The 18,732-nt window shown below is 38.7% G+C and overlaps 1 protein-coding gene across 1 annotated transcript in view; it reads right to left on the minus strand.

The window, feature by feature from the left end:
- Nucleotides 1–218: 218 nt before the first annotated feature.
- Nucleotides 219–18,732, minus strand: part of PREX2 (phosphatidylinositol-3,4,5-trisphosphate dependent Rac exchange factor 2) — a 254,250-nt gene continuing 235,736 nt past the window's right edge. The window contains exons 38-40 of the mRNA XM_040994636.1: nt 15,443–15,545; nt 9,299–9,366; nt 219–637 (exon numbers count right to left, since the gene is read on the minus strand). Coding sequence (XP_040850570.1) covers nt 592–637; nt 9,299–9,366; nt 15,443–15,545 — 217 coding nt within the window. The 3' untranslated portion in view covers nt 219–591. The remainder of the gene's footprint in view (nt 638–9,298; nt 9,367–15,442; nt 15,546–18,732) is intronic.

Here is an 18,732-nt window from a genome sequence, read left to right on the forward strand (position 1 = left end):
AAAAAAAAAACATAGAAAGTGGTTTTAAAATATAAGCTTATTTAGGTGCAAAAAGGAAAATATGTAATCCATGCTTGCTCTTAAGCCCCTATTAGAAGTAACACATGCCTTTTCACACATAAACGACTTTCTCAAATGCGAACAGGGGTGAACATCTATGTCTCCCAGGCTGCACCATCCTAGACATTTATGTAAGATGAGTTTTCAAATGCGGTCATGTTTCTTCAGTGACAGATGTCTTCAAATGGAAATATCCATTATTACATATACCCATTAGAGGAAGATGAAAACAAACAAAGCAAATTTTAGTACAAGGTTCATTTTTACTCATAGTTTTTTTTTAATTCCAGGAACGAATATTAAATGTCAATACACAGATCAGTTTGTGATGGTAAATAGAACACATGAATGCTTATGAATTTACAGCGGAAATATTCTAGTACAAATTGAACATTAGTCATTCACATCATGAAAATAGCTGTAGAGACAAAATGCATTTCTCTATCTGCAGCAGAGAATACTGCACCGGCGTGCGCTGCAGCTGGGCTGGTGTTCAGAAGCTTCTGCCTGCCTGGATCCTTGAAATTCATTTCACTCTTCTCCGACTGGAGGAGGTGGCTCACACAATCTGTACAATCTAGAGAAGGAACAGAAACGTTGAGCAGTTGCCAGAGTCTTGCTCTTATGGGAAGTCTTTTTATTGGTAGAACAAACACATTGCCAACAATTTCTCCATTTGTGAGTCACGTTCACATTGCCTATCTCACTAAAAATAACATGGTAATTAGTAAGTGCTAACATTTTTGTCCTATAATTTTAGTGCATGTCCATGTCTCTTCACACATCTATACGGTTACTGATTAAGCAATGGTACATTTTTTATACCTGTTGCCTTTTTTCTTCAGTGTTGCCAACAGGCTGGTAATAAAACATGTTCTCTGAATTCTAAGAGGTGGAACTATCATGGTAATTACCATCATGTCTGTCCTGAGTAACTTGTAGCAGGTTAGCCCCTCTTTCCTAAGGGTCTGCTGGTTCTAAGATTAATTTTAGAAATTCTCTTCATTTTGTATTATCCCCGTGTTGCAGGCAGTTGGCTGAGGATGGGCTGATGTGGCAGATTTCCTGAATCTCAAATCTCAAAGGTCCAATTAGCATATATTTATTAAGAACTCACCATCTGTCTCTCCCAGGCCCCACAGACTTGATGGATCTCCAAGTCGGTCAAGGAACCCACCTGCATCTGGAGATGTCTATAGATGCTCCTCATTTACATTCCAGATCTAGTTTAAAGCCATATAATATCACTGCAAAGCTCTGAGACTAACTAGGGTTGTATCATGTCTAGTGCCCTGCATTTTCCTGGATAGTTAAATCCTAGCTACAGAACCAATCTAAAAGAAAACATAATAGCTGTCAGGTAACTGTAGTGTATATCCTGAAAGAAGACTACATGGGGACAGTGTTGTGGCATATCAGGTAAACAGCCAGTGTAGGACCAGCATCCCATATGGACACCTGTTTCAGTCCTGGCTGCTCCTTGCTAATGTGCCAAGGAATGCAGTGGATGGTGGCCAAAGTGCCTGAACCTCTGCAACCAGGTGGAGGACTTAGAAGAATCTCCTGGTTTCTAACTTCTGATTGGTCCAGTTCCAGCCATTCCCCCTCTCTCTGTAACTCTGCCTTTCAGCTAAATGAATACATCTTTTAAAAAAGATGTCTGATTATGAGACAGAATCCTTAGACAAATGTCCCTAATGAAGAGACAAGACATCACCAGCACCAAGCCTCTTTGTCTCCCTTCGCCCAAAGTATTCTTGTCCGTCCTTTTTGGATTAACCATTTATCAAACAGAGTTCACTGAATATTAAGGGTATGGTAAACTGGCCCTACAGGGTTGTAACCACAGGACTCAGAACGTTATCTGCCTCTCCATAGACAAAATCTTGTTAGCCAGTATTGTCCGAAGGAGATTTCTTTATGGAAATTTGAGGTCTGGAGCAGCCTATAACCACCAACGTCACGTCTCTCCATTTGGGCTGATTACGTACTACTCAGCTCCAACGTAAGTCCTAAGAACCTTTACCTCTGACCTTTGGCGATCCTGGGAATTAATGGAAAGTTTCCTGTCTCTGTGCTCTGCATTTTGCGAATAAATTTTCACTACCCTGATATCAGTGATTGGACTCAGGCATAGGGGTTGTATAGCTACTCTTTCACTAGTTCTAGTGGCTTGTTCTGCAACAACTGAAAGTGCCCAGGTATTCCACTTTGTGTCCATGGCCCTGTTAGTCTTTCCAACTGCAGAGCTTGATCTTTTAATCTCAAAATATAACCCACAGCTTTCACTCTGAACTTTTTACAAGCATCCCAAGCCCAGGGATAACTATGGTGATTCAATCATGTTTACAGAGCAATTTAAGTGAATTGTTGACCAATTTAGCAAATTACACATTTTCTCTCCTTTGGTATTTAATTTCAAAAGTAAAGACTGAGAATGGTTGAGCATCAAGTCCTAAATCTGGCTAACTAAATGAATGTTTTAGTCTCGAAACAGAAGTAGTTTTTTTTTTCCCTTTGGAAGTATGCAAAAACATATTTCAAGTGTGGAAGATTTATTTTCCAGGTATTATCTCCATAGAAGAGGTGAATGTTGAGTTAAGGACATTTCATCAGAAAAGCTGAGTTCATCTTGCCCAAAGAAAAGAACACATGAAATTGAGCTAACATACTTCAAAAGTTCTTTTGCAGCTAGCTCAGGGACAGAGCGTTGCTTCAAATTGCATTCCCTAAGATTGAATAATGCAATAATCGCGAAGTTCTTCCCCACACCCGCTTAATTTCTATCCTCTTATTTCCCTGAAAGAGCTGCCTAATGAAGAGCAAAAAGCACAGTGGTTCTCCTTGGGAAGGAAGTGGGGACATGAGTGGCAAATGTCCTGCCCGTGAGATCTGGGCTGAGTCATCACATTCCATTACCATGCTTTTGGAAATGTCTGCCTTGCCAACAGGAGCAAAGGCAAGCCCCTGTGATAACCAAATGAAATAACAGCTCTGGGTACCACAGAGCCTAGCAGATTCAGCTGCCATGCGGCTGCTTGGAACCGACTCAGGGTTATTTGAGTTCAGACACATTTGTAATGGAAATTGTGGTGCTTAGGGAATTTAGAGCAGGCAGATGAAGTTTGGAAGTGAAATGTAGTAGGTGAGAGTATGACTCTCATTCTGCACTAAGGCATTTGTTGTCTGTCACCTAACTTGTTGGGCAGTGGGGGGTTTTTGCTTGCCCAGTCCTTGGGGCCTTCGCTGTATTCTCACTCCACTCACCATGCACACTTAGAGGCTCTGCATAGAGCAGCTGGTTCATGGCCCCACTTTCTTTTGTTCCTGTTTGGGCTCAGACAGTGAGCCCAGTGTTTTCAATTTAAGTCAGAATATGCAGAGAACAGAATCATCCAACCAAATTTTATACATCATGCCCTTAATCGCTCCACATGGCAAAAAGTAAAATCTATGCTGAAGGATGTGACAGTGGCAGATAAGTGACACAGTGCTAAGGACTGGGCTTTTGATTTCCATGTCACATCTTCCTTCCAAATAATAAGTAAATTCTGGGGCCATTGAGATGGCACATCAGGCTAAGCTTCTATCTGCAGATCCTAAAAAGGGAGACTATAAACATATGCCTATTTCAAGATTAAAACATTAATGATACTCTGTCCCAAGGCAATTCTCTGCATTTCACAGATTAAAAAAAAAAGTTTCAATGAAGAAAAAGTTTGAGTAAATAAAGTCACAAAGCTAGCAAGAGGTGGGACTCAAACATTTCTTAATACCTTTATTAGGTATTGTATTATGCTGCCTCACATGTAAATAAAAAATCAACTTTTCATAGCACAGCAGCTTCATAGTTTCAAAAGACTGTCCATTTATCAGAAAGAGTTACATAGAGGAGAGAGGATTTTTTATCTGCTGGTTCACCACCCAAGTAGTCCCAATGACCAGGGCTTGGCCAGACCAAAGCCATGAACGCCAACATTCTGCCAGATCTTCTCTGTGGGTATAGGGGCTCAAGTAGTTGAGTCATATTCTGTTGCTTTCCCAGGCACATTAGCAGGATAAGAAACAGAGCAGCCAGACCCAAACCAGTGGCCATAGAGGATGCCAGTGTCACAGGCAGAAGCTTATAAGCCTGTTATAAGGAGCACTAGCTCCAGTTCCATGTTTTTGATAGAATAGAAAGTAAGGTCAATGTGCCAAACTGCTAAGCAAATCTTCAATACATTCGGAGACCAATGTTTATGCAGAAGTAAAGGAGAAGAAGAGCCTCCTCTGTAACCACTACTCACATCCTACTCCAATGCTCACTCAAATGGACTTTTGTCATTCTAAATTAAAAGCATACTTCAAAAAAGGTGTAAAAATATCATTAAATAAGTTTATTTTAGTGCAAAGATTTAAAATATGCACAGCTTTTCACAAAACCATATCCAGCAACATTTCTAGGATTCTATTTCTTTTTTTTTTTTTTAGATTTATTTATTTTTTTCATTGGAAAGGCAGATATACAGAGAGGAGAGACCAAGAAGATCTTCCATCTAATCGTTCACTCCCCTGGTGGGCACAATGGCTGGATCTGAACCAATTCGAAGTCAAAAACCAGGAGCTTCTTCTGCATCTCCCACTTGGGTGCAGGGTCCCAAGGCTTTGGGTCATGCTCTATTATTTTCCCAGGCCACAAGCAGGGAGCTGGATGGGAAGCAGGGCTGCTGGGATTAGAATCCGTATCCAGATGGGATTCTAGTGATTTCAAAGTGAGGTCTTTAGCTACTATGCTATTGTACCAGCCCCTTGAGGAGTCTTTGTATGTATATATTTCAAAACTTTTTGAACCAAAATATTTTGTATCTTATTTTCCACAAAACTCTGTTCTTAAATTTATTCATTTATTTATTCATTCAACCAGTAGAGAGATAGAGAAACTACGGAGATCTTTCATCTACTGGTTCGTTCCTTCAAATGGTTGCAGCAGTTAGGGTTGAGCCTGGCTAACACCAGAGTCCATTCTGGCTTCCCAAGTGGGTGACAGTGTGGTCGGACCATCTTCCATTGCCTCTCCAGGCACACTAGCAGGCAGCTGGACTGGAAGCAGAGCGACCCAAACTCGAATTGGTACTTTGGCATGCGATGCTAGCTTTACAAGCAGAGGATTAATTCACTGGGACACAAAAACTAGTCATTTCAGGGATATGTTCGCCTACAAGTTCCTTGAATGTAGGCAGATCCTAATATGTATTTTAAACACAGATTGTTAAGGAGGGCATGCAAAATGCATCAAAGCTGAGGATGCCTACAAAGCATCACTCCTAGGAGCAGGCTATACCTGGTCACCACCCATAATCAGCTGACCCCAAAAGTATTAACATCTCAAATCACTTACTCTCGCCTTCTGATTTCTTAAATGACGACATTCACCCTTTCCATACTGTGACTATGATCAATCTCCCTTTCCCATAACATTTTTATTTTTAATCGAGAGACAAAGAACTAAAGCTGGAGCTAATGCTGGAACGGAGCTACAATTAGAACTGGGATGAGCTAGATATCTCCTCCAGTGCCCATAGAGCCAAAAGCCTGGAACCCAATCCAGGCCTCTCATGTGCATTGCTTCAACTCAGCTACTTAAGCAATCAGCACTGTCCTTCAAGTTCTACATTAGAAGGAGGCAGGGATTGGGGCATGGAGCCAGAAGAAATACACCCTGGCTCCTTTCACTCCTTCAGTTGTTCATCTAACATTCTGTAACCCCTATTTTTCCACTTTGCCTTTACTGTTGATTTTGTAGTGGTTTCATAAGCTCCTTCTCTCATCTCTAACCCATTCATCATTCTAACAACAGTCACTTTCAATTTCTCATTTATGTCCTAAAGATTGACGGCTTACAGGAAAACAGCCACACACAGACCTCCCTCCTTGACTTCAGAGATAGGTCTGCTCACAAGGCGTTTCCACATGGTGTCTCATGTTCCAGTGCTCCCAGTTGAACTCACCATCTTTTCCCAGGGTTGTTCTTTTCTCCTGCAAACACCACCATCTCAGTGATCAGAATCACCACCCCCTTCATATTCATGCCAAAAATTTGGTTGTCACGAGGAAGTTTTGCTTTCCTAACTCCCATTCGCCCAATTAGTGCCCAAACTATTATTTCCGTTCTCTATCTGTTTAGTTCACTCTCATCTCAGTTTTCTAATACGGCCACAATCTCCTTTCTCATTCCTGTCTCCAGTTTTATCTGTTCTCAAATGGCCCTTTTAACGTTGCTAAGAACAAACACACCAAAATCCTCCAGGAAGGAAGCTTGCTTATTCATGTCTCATTACTCTCTGCAGGTTTAAAAATTCTTCAGTGCACCTTCATGTTTCTGCCTGATTTTGGCCCCTGTCTACAACTCCAGCCTCATTTTGCACAGTTTTTTAGTCACACTCAACCAGAATGTCATGGGTGCATTTTCTGTACAGGAAATCATTACCAAGTTCATTGGCTAAAGAGTGTTTTGTGAGTTTTCCTCTCCATCTTTCATCTGTACTCTATATCTTTGCCTGTTCTATCATAGCACTTACCATAAGGTATATAACATTTTTGCTTTTTTCACCTGTAAGTCTACTACACACCAAAAACTAAAGTAAAACCGTATGTAACCCTAGCACTTCACAAATGATCTTCCACAAACAGATACATATCAGAAAGTGATTATATGACTTTTGAATGAATTTGAAAAAAAATTGAGAAATCATTGCTCGGCCTTACTAGGCCTTAACTATGCTTAGTGGCAAGCATCCAACTCTGGAGTGCCTAAGTTTGACCTCAGCTCTGGCTGCGGTTCCAGCTTCCAGCTAACGCAGACCCTGGAAAGCAGCACATGATCATTCACGTAGCTGGCACTCTGTCATCCCCACGTGAGATCTGAGTTAAATCCCCGAGTCCTAGCTCGGGTCAAGTTCAGTCCTGGTCATCGATGGAATTCAGAGAGTAAACAGGGAGTGATCACTCGCTCATTCACCTTTTCAGTCTGTCTCTCTCAATAATTACAAACCTTAAACATACAAAGAAAGTGCATTCTAAAAGGAAACCGGCTGCAACTTTGAACACACTGCAGTCCCTGTTAAAGCAAACTTTATGAAGAAAATATTTATTTTCCCATCTTTGCCAGAAATGGCCTGGTTCCTCCTCTCCATTGTCTTTGGGACGGGAGCCCTGCTTTCCATGGGAGGGATGCCAGTCCTTGTGTATTTCTCTGCCATGTTTCTGCGCCAGAGTGATCCTCACGCTTCGCCTTTCCTAGTAGTTCTAATTTCCCCTTCTCATCACTTTAACCGAAATTTCCTTGTGGATCAGAGCTACATCTATCAGGATTTATATTAGCCATGAGCATAACAGAGCACTTCACATTTCTTGGGCTCTCAATGAATACTTGCAGAATGAATGAGAAGATAAATAAAAAACAATTTAAAATTAATTTTCTTTTCTGTCTCAGGATAATTATTCCCTTGTCAACATTTACAGGAGCCTCATTTTATTGTGTTTCATTTCAAGGGCTTTAAGCATAGCCTAATAAAGAAAAAAGTGAGTTCAATGAAGTATTTTTCTTGGGTTCAGCATGCATTTTGGTTTATTGATCGGGATGCTGAAGTCTTATCTTTATCCCACTGTTTATTAGTTTATAAGCTCTAGCTAAGAACATCATTCTGAGCCATTATCTGTTTTTTTTTTATTTTAATTGGAATTTCAGCACTTTAGTGGGTCTATTATATAAGTACAAAATGTCTGCCAAAGGAGCAAGCAAAGAAAGCTTATGTGAGATGATTCTTTAGCAATAGAAAGTCTTAGATTCCAATCTAATCAACTGTGAAAGCTAAGAGGAACAAAACTTGAGGATTAAATAGAGTTAGGAGTCAGCACTAAAAATAAATGCAGCTAGAGCACAAGTACTCCATCCTTTTTTCAGGGGGAAAATATGTTTTCCCTCTTGAAAGCACTTTCACTGCCCACATAGTTATTCAGAATGAAATATCACTTCATAAATGCTGGAGTCATCACTCTCACGCTGCTAACGACTTTGTAAATAGAAACAAAGACAGCCTGATCTGGGCAGTGCTTGAAAGAGCCTGCTTTTTTATTAAAATGCCAGTATAACAAAAGAAATCAATCTAAAATAATTTTTTTTAACTTTTTCTCACTTCACAGTAGATGGATGCCCACCTTAATAACCAGGAAAGACAAACAGAAAATATCTCTCGGGTGGTTGTTAACTATGTTCAATTATTGTAAAGGTAGATTGGTGTCCTTTCTTAGGATAATGTATGAATTTGTAATATTTGTAGTAACAACATAACAGTTATTCAATCAGTTCTTAATCATTCTTGAATTAGCCTGGATTTTTTTTTTAATCTAGCACATAGTCACTAAGATAAGCAATGAATAAAACCTAAAAGACATATTCTCTAACTCCTAAAACTTATATTCATGTTGGGAAAAGAAACATACAATGTTATTTTCAATGTAATATGACAAAGGCTATCACAGATTTGTTATAAGATGCTCAGGAGGTCAGAATGGAAGGAAACCCAAACCAAACTCATAGAAGAAAATGAGATTTAAAATGGGTTCTGGGCCCAGTGCAATCGCCCAGTAGCTAAATACCTCGCCTTACACATGTCAGGGTCCCATACTGGCACTGGTTCTAATCCCAGCAGCCTCACTTCCCATCCAATTCCCTGCTTGTGGGAGGGCAGTCGAGGACAGACCAAATCCCTGGGACCCTGCACCCACGTGGGAGACCCGGAGGGAGCTCCTGGCTTCTGGTTCCGGTCAGCTCAACTCAGGCTGTCGCAGCCATTTGGAAAGTGACTCAAAGGACGGAAGCTCTTCCTCTTTATCTCTCCCCCTCTCTGTATATCTGACTTACCAAAAAAAAAAAAAATAATAAATCTTAAAAAATAAAAAAATGGGTTCTGTGAGTAGGTAAGATTTTCATGCAGACTCCAATGTGAACCACATTCCTAGCTGAGTCAATGTCTTTCAAATTCACGATGGTATTTCTATATCGGGATAATGTCCACTTAATTCTGGCTATGTTTATGTCTAAATGTTCTTAAATATTGGATGTTGACCATGGAAACCTCCATCATTCAGGCAAGCACAACACAGGGATGTTCTAGAGAAGGTGCATACTGAGTGACGCTGCCCAGGAACTGCTGGCCAGCACTTCCGGAAGGAGCAGATCCGGGGATGCACTTACCGAGGAGCTGACTGTGGGGTCCGATCTCTGACTCCCAAATTTTTTGCTGTGTTCTGAACTCTTGCTCCCTGAAAGTTAGGAAAAATCACTTTTAGCTGTACACTAGAAATTATTTTCAATGGTATTAACATATGCATATGGAACTGTTATTCCAACATTGTATTTGACACAGGAGTTATTGCATAAAGACAAAGGGACAAATCTGAGTGCAGTGAAGTAGGAAGAGTAAGTTCTGGTGTCCCATGACACAGCAGCATGAGCATAATAAACAGTACTGTGTTATATACCTTGAAAACACTTAGATGAGAAGATCTTTAATGTACTCACCATAGGTGGGCATCCAAAGTGACATCTACACTACTGTGTCAATGGTCTGTCCTGAAAATATTGTCTTTAAGAGCTCTAAAGCCATGTTTAGAAAGGCTTGCTCATGTGGATTTATGAATTCTAAATCTGTCTCCATAAGTTTATAGGACAAAGAGAGTTTAGCAATAAAAACGTTTTCATAATGTGCCAAGTCATAAAAGGAGTTATAATTCTTGATCAGTCCCTCACAGAAATTAACTACTATGTGAAATGCAACATCTTGGTCTGTGTCTGGAAATAAATGATGGGAGGTTGTTTAAAAACTGCAACTCTGCAGTTATCAAATTCTGAGTTAAGGTAAGGGAAGAATGGAAAGGAAGTAAAGAACAAAGAATACATTCTTTAAAGAAATCAAATAGAAAAAAAGGGGGGTGGAAAATGAAAGGTGGAGAGGAATTTCAGAACTGCAGTTAAGTAGCTAAACAATCTTACTTTGAAGTAACTTTAAAGCTGCAAAAACATAAGAGAATTTACAAGCTTCACTCAGCTGCCACTAACACTAATCCTTCATAATACTGATCCATCATGGTGATCAAAATTGGCTTCTAATCTTATTAAAATTTCTCTATTTTCTCCACTATATCCCCCTTCCTATTCCAGGACCCCACAGAGTGACAGTTCTTACTGTTCCCCTTTCTGTGGCATTTTTGATGAGCATGGTCATATATCTTGTAAGATGTCTCAGTTTATAGTTTGTATGATATTCCCTCATGATTAGAGAAGGGAACTGCAGGTTTGGCAAGGCACACAGAGGTTATGCTGTGCCTGCTTCAACTAGGGGATGCATGATGCAAGTCTCATCTTAGGTGACAATAACTTTGGTCTCTTAGCTAAAGTGATGTCTGCCAGATATTTCCTCTTTCAGTTACCACCTTCATGTCCATATTTAATCACCACGTTGTTGGTGATGGTAGGACTCATGTAAATTTTGTCTTTAAACTGTTGATCATTGATTTTAGTTTCCACTGATAATCATGTCTGCCAAAATGAACCACAATGCTTCTGTAAAGAAGAGTGATCCCTTCTCCCCAAATTATTGCTTCAAGGTACACCCGAGCTGGTATGAACTTATAGGCATTTATTCTTTGAAAAAGAAACAAGCATTTTTTTCTCATATTGTTCCAGACTTGACCATTAGGAGATCTTTCTTGTTGTTTCTTGTGTCCTTTGGATAAGCATCCATCATTTTCTAGTATTTCATTATTTTCTGGAACCCCCAGGTATTTCAAACTCATCACTCTGCATAAGCAGGTAATTCACCATTTCTTCACAGGACTCCAGCTCTTTTGTTAGAGAAAGAATCAGCTTCCTATGTAGTAGACAGGGCTGGCTTACTGACACAAACATATCTACACACCTATATTCATTTCTATACCTGTCTATAACTGAATGTATGTGTTATATTGTGTTCAGATTGATGTCTCTTAATGTAGTACTGCAGGGCTCATTCTAAACTCCAATCCCTCTCTTTCCTAAATTGTAACATCTTTGTTAGATGATAAGAAATCTGCCTCTCATTATTTACAAAATATTTACCATTCTGTTTAGTTCCATCATGCATATTATATTTTGGAATTTCTAGCCAAACATCTGTTTAAAAAATTCACTAACAAGAATACTGCTTCCTGTAAATTATTCTTATCTCTGATCTCACAGTATCGCATTAAATTATAGAATGAGGTTTCTTTCTCAAAGGCTTTGCAATAAAACCCTGCTGAACAAATCAATTGGCAAGAGTCTAATTCAAATTAAAGTATATAATGAATGAGTCAAATCCTCAACACGCCACCTATTGTTTCTTTACAACTTTGCTTATGTTGCTCCCCACACCACAACACCCTCCCTGTCACCTTCCCTTTATCTTTCATGACTCAATTAAAGGATCTTCCTACCTAGCTAACAATTGCTAGTCATTCACTACTGCAGTACTGCTGTAAATACATTAAATATGTTGGTGCATTTAATTTTCTTAACAGCACTATGAGACAGTACAATTACTATCATCCATATTTTAACACGAGAAACTTATTAAAAGAGAGGCTAAATATCTTATTCCAAACCATACAGACAATAAACACAGGTGGGATTTAAACTGAGGCTGTTTGTTCAACAGATTGTAGTTAGGCATTATCAAATGCCTACTTTCCACATAAAGCCTTTTTCTGGTTACCCTAGTTAGAACTGATTCACCAAATAATCAGTTGGCATTTACTTTGTACCAGGTATTATTCTAGGAAACTAGCCAACCAAAATGAGTAAGAACAGTGTTCCAGGCATGGAGGAGCTCACCAATGACTCAGCTGTTCCCTGTTCTGTGTCTTGACACAGACTTCACATTCCTCATAGCACTTGTAGATAGCCTGGTGATTTCACTATAGATGTGTCCAGCATGAGATTAAATGAGGATCACATCAAACCCATGTGTTTGATTTAATGGTTAGTTACTATGATGTCTTGTTTCTATAGATAAGAAACCAAGATACTATAGAGTCTAGTTTTTATGTACAAGGATAAGAAGAAAATTTTATGTTAATATCCACCAAAGAATAATAGGAATGTATGATGTATAGCATAGGAAACTGGTTTATAAGAATATATATGGACTTTAACAATCAATCAGCTGGTTATAAAAAATGTGCTGCTCATGGTTACCAGTGTAATTACCAAAATATTGGAAAGGATATTTGTATTCTCCCTTCTATCTTTCATCCTTCTGCAAATTCAAGTTATGAGCTAAAACAATTCTATAACAAGTATGCACACAAAATGTATACATTAAAACAATACTGTGCTTACAAATAAGAATAGATCAAGCCAGAAAACTTGCTCCCCAAAGGAAATGCAAGTTCTTATTTATTATACTCATTATATAGTATTCATTATATATTCATAATATTAAAGATTTATTTACTAAAATGAAAGGGATAATGACAAAGGGAAAAGGATGCACACACACACACACACTCTCTCTCTCTCTCTCTTTCTCACACACACACACACACACACACACATTTTCCACTTGTTACTTCACTTTCCAAATCCTCACAATTACCAAAAACCCCATCCAAATTTTTCATGTGCCATTAGCTGGAAGCTGAATTGGAATTAGAGTTGAGATTTGAGCAAGCAGTCTGACAACGAAAACATATATCCCATGTGGTGGCTTAATGCACAATGCCATGACACCTATCCTCAAATATATTACTATATACTATATATATATATTTATATATATATATACAAATATATATAGTATATATATATATACAAATATATATATACTATATATAATATATATTTGTATATACTATACAAATTCAGATGTGATAATGCAATCAAATGTTCCAGTACAGACTTAAGATGGCAAATACCCTAACGACTCATTCTGTGCAGAAATGGCTGTAAGTGGTAAGGTGAATTTTCCAAAGGCTGAGATGCAAACGGGACTCAGGGTTCACTGGAGATCCTTGATGGAGGCTTGCATTCTTGCTGCTCAGCTCCTAAGTGGGTAGAAAGCTGCTACAGCTGTGCGACAGATTGCCTGGTTCCTCTAAGGGACAGTCTTAACTCCAGGATCGGACACTGAGAAGCAACAAATCAGTTCTTTGTCTCTTATGACCATGTGGGACATCACAATTTGGAGCAGACAAAGAGGAAATGAGCAACAAAGGAAGAAAGCAAGCTCTTTTAAATGTGGTTATTTGAAAAAAAGTGGAAGGAAAGAGTGAGAAATACTAAAAAGAAAATAGTGCAGTTTATAAATCAACAAGGATTTCATATGAAACTACATGGCTTCTCTTCTCCATGACATTGTATTTTATATAACACATTGTAATACTATGTTACTATAATGAGCAAATATATTTTTGTGCTTGTCTCACATTTTTGCATCAGTAAAATGAGCCATTAGGGAATATGCGTTATCAATCTCATTTCAAATTTTTAATTTTCATTTTCAGCTTTTGGAAAGTAAAAACCGTTAGATACAATTATGATTCTTCAAGTGGACAACTCATAATAATCATGGCATTTCAGGGTGTTTTTTTTTCTTGCCATAAGCAATCCGTAAGTTTCTCTCAGGCTACCTGTAAAATTTACAGGCAACACAGTAAAACAGAAGAGGAGTTACTCTCTTCTAGTAATTCAAATCCCAACTCAGATTAGAATAATCACAAGTTTGCTTTCATCTACTCTTTAAAGCAGAACGAGTATATCCAACTCTAAACTCCCAATTCTAGCCTTTGGAAATGTGTTAGCAGTTCACATTTGTGTTTGCTTTTTGCTACACCTTTTCGGTGGGTCTAACCTTTACTTAGTAAACCTCTCTTAGCAAACCGCTCTTTGCTTTCAGGTTCATGAGTACCTAACCCAAGGTGCCAGCCAACACGCCCTCATGGTGCCAGATCTCTGCACTGCAGAAATCAGCCTACTGTTGGCTTCCTTTATTGATTTTTCATTGAATTGTTGACATTCTGCATGTAATATTGGGAGTAAGCCCAAAGAGATTTACATGTTTGCCTGAGAATTAAACATTAAGTCTTTAATAAATGAAGCAGTCATTATTATGAAAGCAAACCTTAAGTTAATATATTCACTGGGAATGGCCATCCCAATCCAAGTCAGCAAGTAGATTTATTATTTCAGCCCTTATTTGAAGGGCAGAGTGACAGAGACTGAGAGGGACAGAGGCAGGGAGAGAACGCGGAAAAAAGGCGCGAGGCAGGGAAAGACAGCAAAAAAGATTGGTCTATCCTTCTGCTTATTCATTCCCCAGATGGCTGAAACAGCTAGTTTCAGCTGTTTCACGGCCAAAGCCATTAACCCAAAATTCCATAGTGTCCCACATGGATGGCAAGGGTAACAATTCTTGGGACATCACAGATGCTTTCCTAGGCACTGCAACAGAAAGCTGGATTGGAAAGAGTAGATGGTCCTCGAACCCATTACTGCTGGGACTCTGTTCCCACGTGAGATGCCACCAACGTTGCAGGCTACATGAGTCTTACCCTTGTACCACAATACTGGTTCCTAAGTCAGTTTTCTGTGTGGCCCAAAGAAGATGGTAGAAGAAAAGGTAAAACAGTTGTCTCATTTTTTTGAAATCTTTCCATTAGGTGGGTGTGTGTTTTCTTAGGCTGAGCATTTTCCTATTCATTAAAGTTGATTTAGTGTATCATTGTAGCTTTTCATGAGAATTTTAGGGGTTAAAAGTTAAGCTACTTTAAAAAAAAATACTATTTGGCTACTGGCTAGAAAGCTCATTCTATGTGTAAGAGACCACATCCTCATATCCAAGCACCTTGTGACCCAGAGTGCAGAAGCTGCTCTTATTCTCTAAAAAAGTGTAAGATAACGCTTTCATCTTTGGGATAAGGCACGCCCTTTTTAGCATGACATGAGACGGAAAGAAGCAAGCACAGCCCTCAATTCTCTCCTCTTCCTCCTTGCCTGTCTCTTGCCAGGTCTTCCCTGATGTTACTAAAAAAATCCACAATTCCCAAAATGTCTTTTTATTCAGTTATAGACATGAAAAGTGAGCCCCCGCTGCACTCCTGCTCCATTCTGCTTGGCCAAGTCTGTTTCTTCCGTCAGGCTACTGGCTTATATACCTCCTTCTTCAGGTTTCTGTAAGAGTCTTGAGTACCCTCATGCAAATGCAAAACTGGAAAAGTGCCTTTCATTGCTTGGCACCTATGAGACTCTTGGTCAGTGAACACAGGAAGCTTCAAATCCATGTTCTGTGAAACAATTGCTCTAAAACACACACACAAGACTCACCTGTTTTCTCATCACGTCTGTAGCCTGCATGATGTAGCGAGGAGGCAGTCCATGGCTTCTGGCCAGGATGATGGCCTGCTCCAAAGTCACACTCAGGGTGCACCTGTGGGCAAGGCAAGGACAAGTAAGACACCATGAGACCCATGGGTCCTTCCTATATTCTGCAACACAGCACAAGTCACAGACTTCAGAATCAGAAAGCACCACTCTAAATCAAACTAGCCAAACGACAAACCACTGATGCTTCTACATAGAACATTTAAAAGTAGATGCCATAATACTTTCAGGAAGTCATGAGTTAAACATTTACCAAATGAAGTATGTTTATGAGAGTACTTGACTATACAAAATGATACGGTAAGACTACACAATTTTATAATGAAATATTACTCTTTATTCATATTTTATGGAGTTTAGAAGAAGGTACTACATAATGCTTATCATTCACTTCTATATATTGATAAATGCATGCATCTTTTAGAAAAATAAATAGTGACATTACTATTCACTAAGGTCATGATTGACTTTAAATAAATGTGCTTCTCAGACCTGATCTGAAGGATTACTTGTCAAAGTTTCCAAAGGAACTTGTAATTAGTTATACTGGGAAGTAAAAAATGTCCAGAGGAGCCCTGAGAGGACAGTGTCCATGAACCTTCATTCTTCTATTCCCCTTTAAAGCATTTCTTTTGTGTTCTTTCACTCTTTTATTTTGTTAAATTTTTATTTTGAATTTTTGAATTTTATGGTAGAATTTTGTATCGACTGGGGTTCCTCCCCACAAACTCCCACCCCCAACAGATTTTCCCCATGTTGCTACAATAGTATAGTCCTTCATAAGGAGTCATAATTCCATCAGTCTGTTATTTAAGTGTGTTTTTCACTCTTGCTCTATGGCAAATCTGAGGGCCTATGTTTCTTTAGTTGCTAACATTTTCTGGAGCTGCTCTCTGGGTTGTATTTCTAGGATTTTTTTTTTTTTTTTGCACTAAGTTCAGAAAAATGCAAATCAATTTTAGAAAGTTTTCCTAAAACTCACATCAGATGTAATTTTACTTAATTTATTGATAATTCAAAAAGTTTTTAAACCTAACCTTTTTATATTCAGCTTCCTGAAGATTGATGTTTTACTCATATACACATATTTTTCCCCTACAAATGACAGTAAATGCTACAGTGTGACTGCTTCTATATGAACAATATCTAATCCATTATCTTTGGTTATGAGGGTTTAACAGAGATGCACAATACATCTGGTCAATTTTAACGCTAAGGAATTAAAAGTAAAGGGAAAGGGGAACTGAAAGTTTAATGAAATAATATTACACAGGACTTGACAACATGCAACTGTTTTATTACACATAAATGTGTCCTAAGGAGAAACATGTTAAGTTGCATAGGCTATTACCAACTTGAAAAAACAGCATCCTCATTCTCATCACACAAAATTTTTTTGAAATTGTAATATCATGTGTCCAGATGAGCTGAAGTTTTATAATTAACTTCTGGTTGTAAATGACAGTCAAAAACATTTAGAGTATGAATCTGCTATCAGTGCATCTCTTTGACATGGATATGCATGCCATAGAGCAATCTAGATCAGTGAAAGCCAGCCAGTACAATGGGCAGCTCATCTTTAAAAAAACAAAACAAATCATTTTCTACAAAGCATTTAAGTCAGCCTACTCAATCGACCACAACCTTTCGCTCTTCCTTAAAGTCTCCTCTAATTCAATTTGAAATCTTTTTGATCTAACATTTCAATCAATAATGCTCATTATACCTGCTGCATACAGATAACAAAAATTTATCATTTTAAAAACATGATGCAGGGCCCGGCGGCATGGTCTAGTGGCTAAAATCCTTGCCTTGAACGCGTCGGGATCCCCCCAGTTCTAGTCCTGGCTGCTCCACTTCCCATCCAACTCCCTGCTTGTGGCCTGGGAAAGCAGTCGAGGATGGCCCAATGCTTTGGCATCCTGTACCTGTGTGGGAGACCTGGAGGAAGTTCCTGGCTCCTGGCTTCGGATCGGCACAGCACCAGCCGTTGCGTTCACTTGAGGAGTGAATCATTGGACAGAAAATCTTCCTCTCTATCTCTCCTCCTCTCTGTATATCTGACTTTGTAATAAAAATAAATAAATCTTTTTTTTAAATAAAATTTTATTTTGCCATAGTTAATTCAAAATAAATAAATCTTAAAATATCTATATATATAAAATGATGCAATGTCTGTGTTTACATGATGAAGCATGAGTTGCTCCATTCAAAAAAAAAAACCACTCACTGTAAATAGTTTTTAACAGGCAACATGTAATTTTTATTCATGTTCTCAAATTTTTTGAAATGGGTTTATCTCTCCCTACTTCAGGCTGTAATAAAGAGCAAAGCAGTAGCAAATTATCTGATAAAGACCTTAAAAGATTTTACCAAAATTGGGAAATCAATGAGGTGAGTAAAACGCTCCAGGGCTCAAAGCATGACCTCCTCAGCAGTCACCTCTTTCAACAGCAATCACAGGTGGCTGATACCGAAAACGAGTGGTTTCGCTTTTCATACTAAACATTGTATATGCCTCAATTAGGTCTAAATATTAATGTGAAATTATTAATCAGTTTCGAATACAAAGAGACAATGTTGGACATGTGGGAAGGGTTGTCTGTTGATTCAGGACGATGGATCCCACCGAAGTCTAGCTTGCCCACTCAGAGCACGAGAAAGAAAGCCAAGCAACAACTCCACAGCCTCGCAGTCAAGGGACCACAAGATTGTCAACCATCAGAACCTGAACGACAGGTGCTGGAGGCCTTTTGATTTGATATTCTCACAATGACTCTGGGTACCGAAAACGGCCCAGGGTTTACACTGGGGTAGAAATGAATGTTCAGTGAGGACTTACAAGGAATTATTTCATTTCACAAATACATTTGATTATCAGAGAGCTTATCTGGTAACCTGGGGTAAAATAATGAAAGCAGCAGAGGAAACATGTGGAAGTCTAAGCAAATTTCATTCAGTACGAGGCTTCTTGCCTGATTTACCTGTCCCAGGTTTTTTTCTAGCACAACCTCTGTTTTCACCTTGGACAGTTAAATTAAAAATTAAATAAATCTGTATTTTTACTCTCTCTGGAGACGTGTGCCTTCAATTTTTGAGATATTTCTAGCAGCAACATAATTTTTTAACAATTACTCTTTATCTGACATAAATAATAAAACAAATGTCATATGCACTGGCATTTGTCTTTAATAAAATGCAAATATATGCGTGAAAGGAAATTTGTCATAATT

The sequence above is a fragment of the Ochotona curzoniae genome, unplaced genomic scaffold (assembly GCF_017591425.1).
Source record: "Ochotona curzoniae isolate NIBS_2020 unplaced genomic scaffold, NIBS_Ocur_1.0 contig_1071, whole genome shotgun sequence".
Classification (NCBI taxonomy): Eukaryota; Metazoa; Chordata; class Mammalia; order Lagomorpha; family Ochotonidae; genus Ochotona; species Ochotona curzoniae.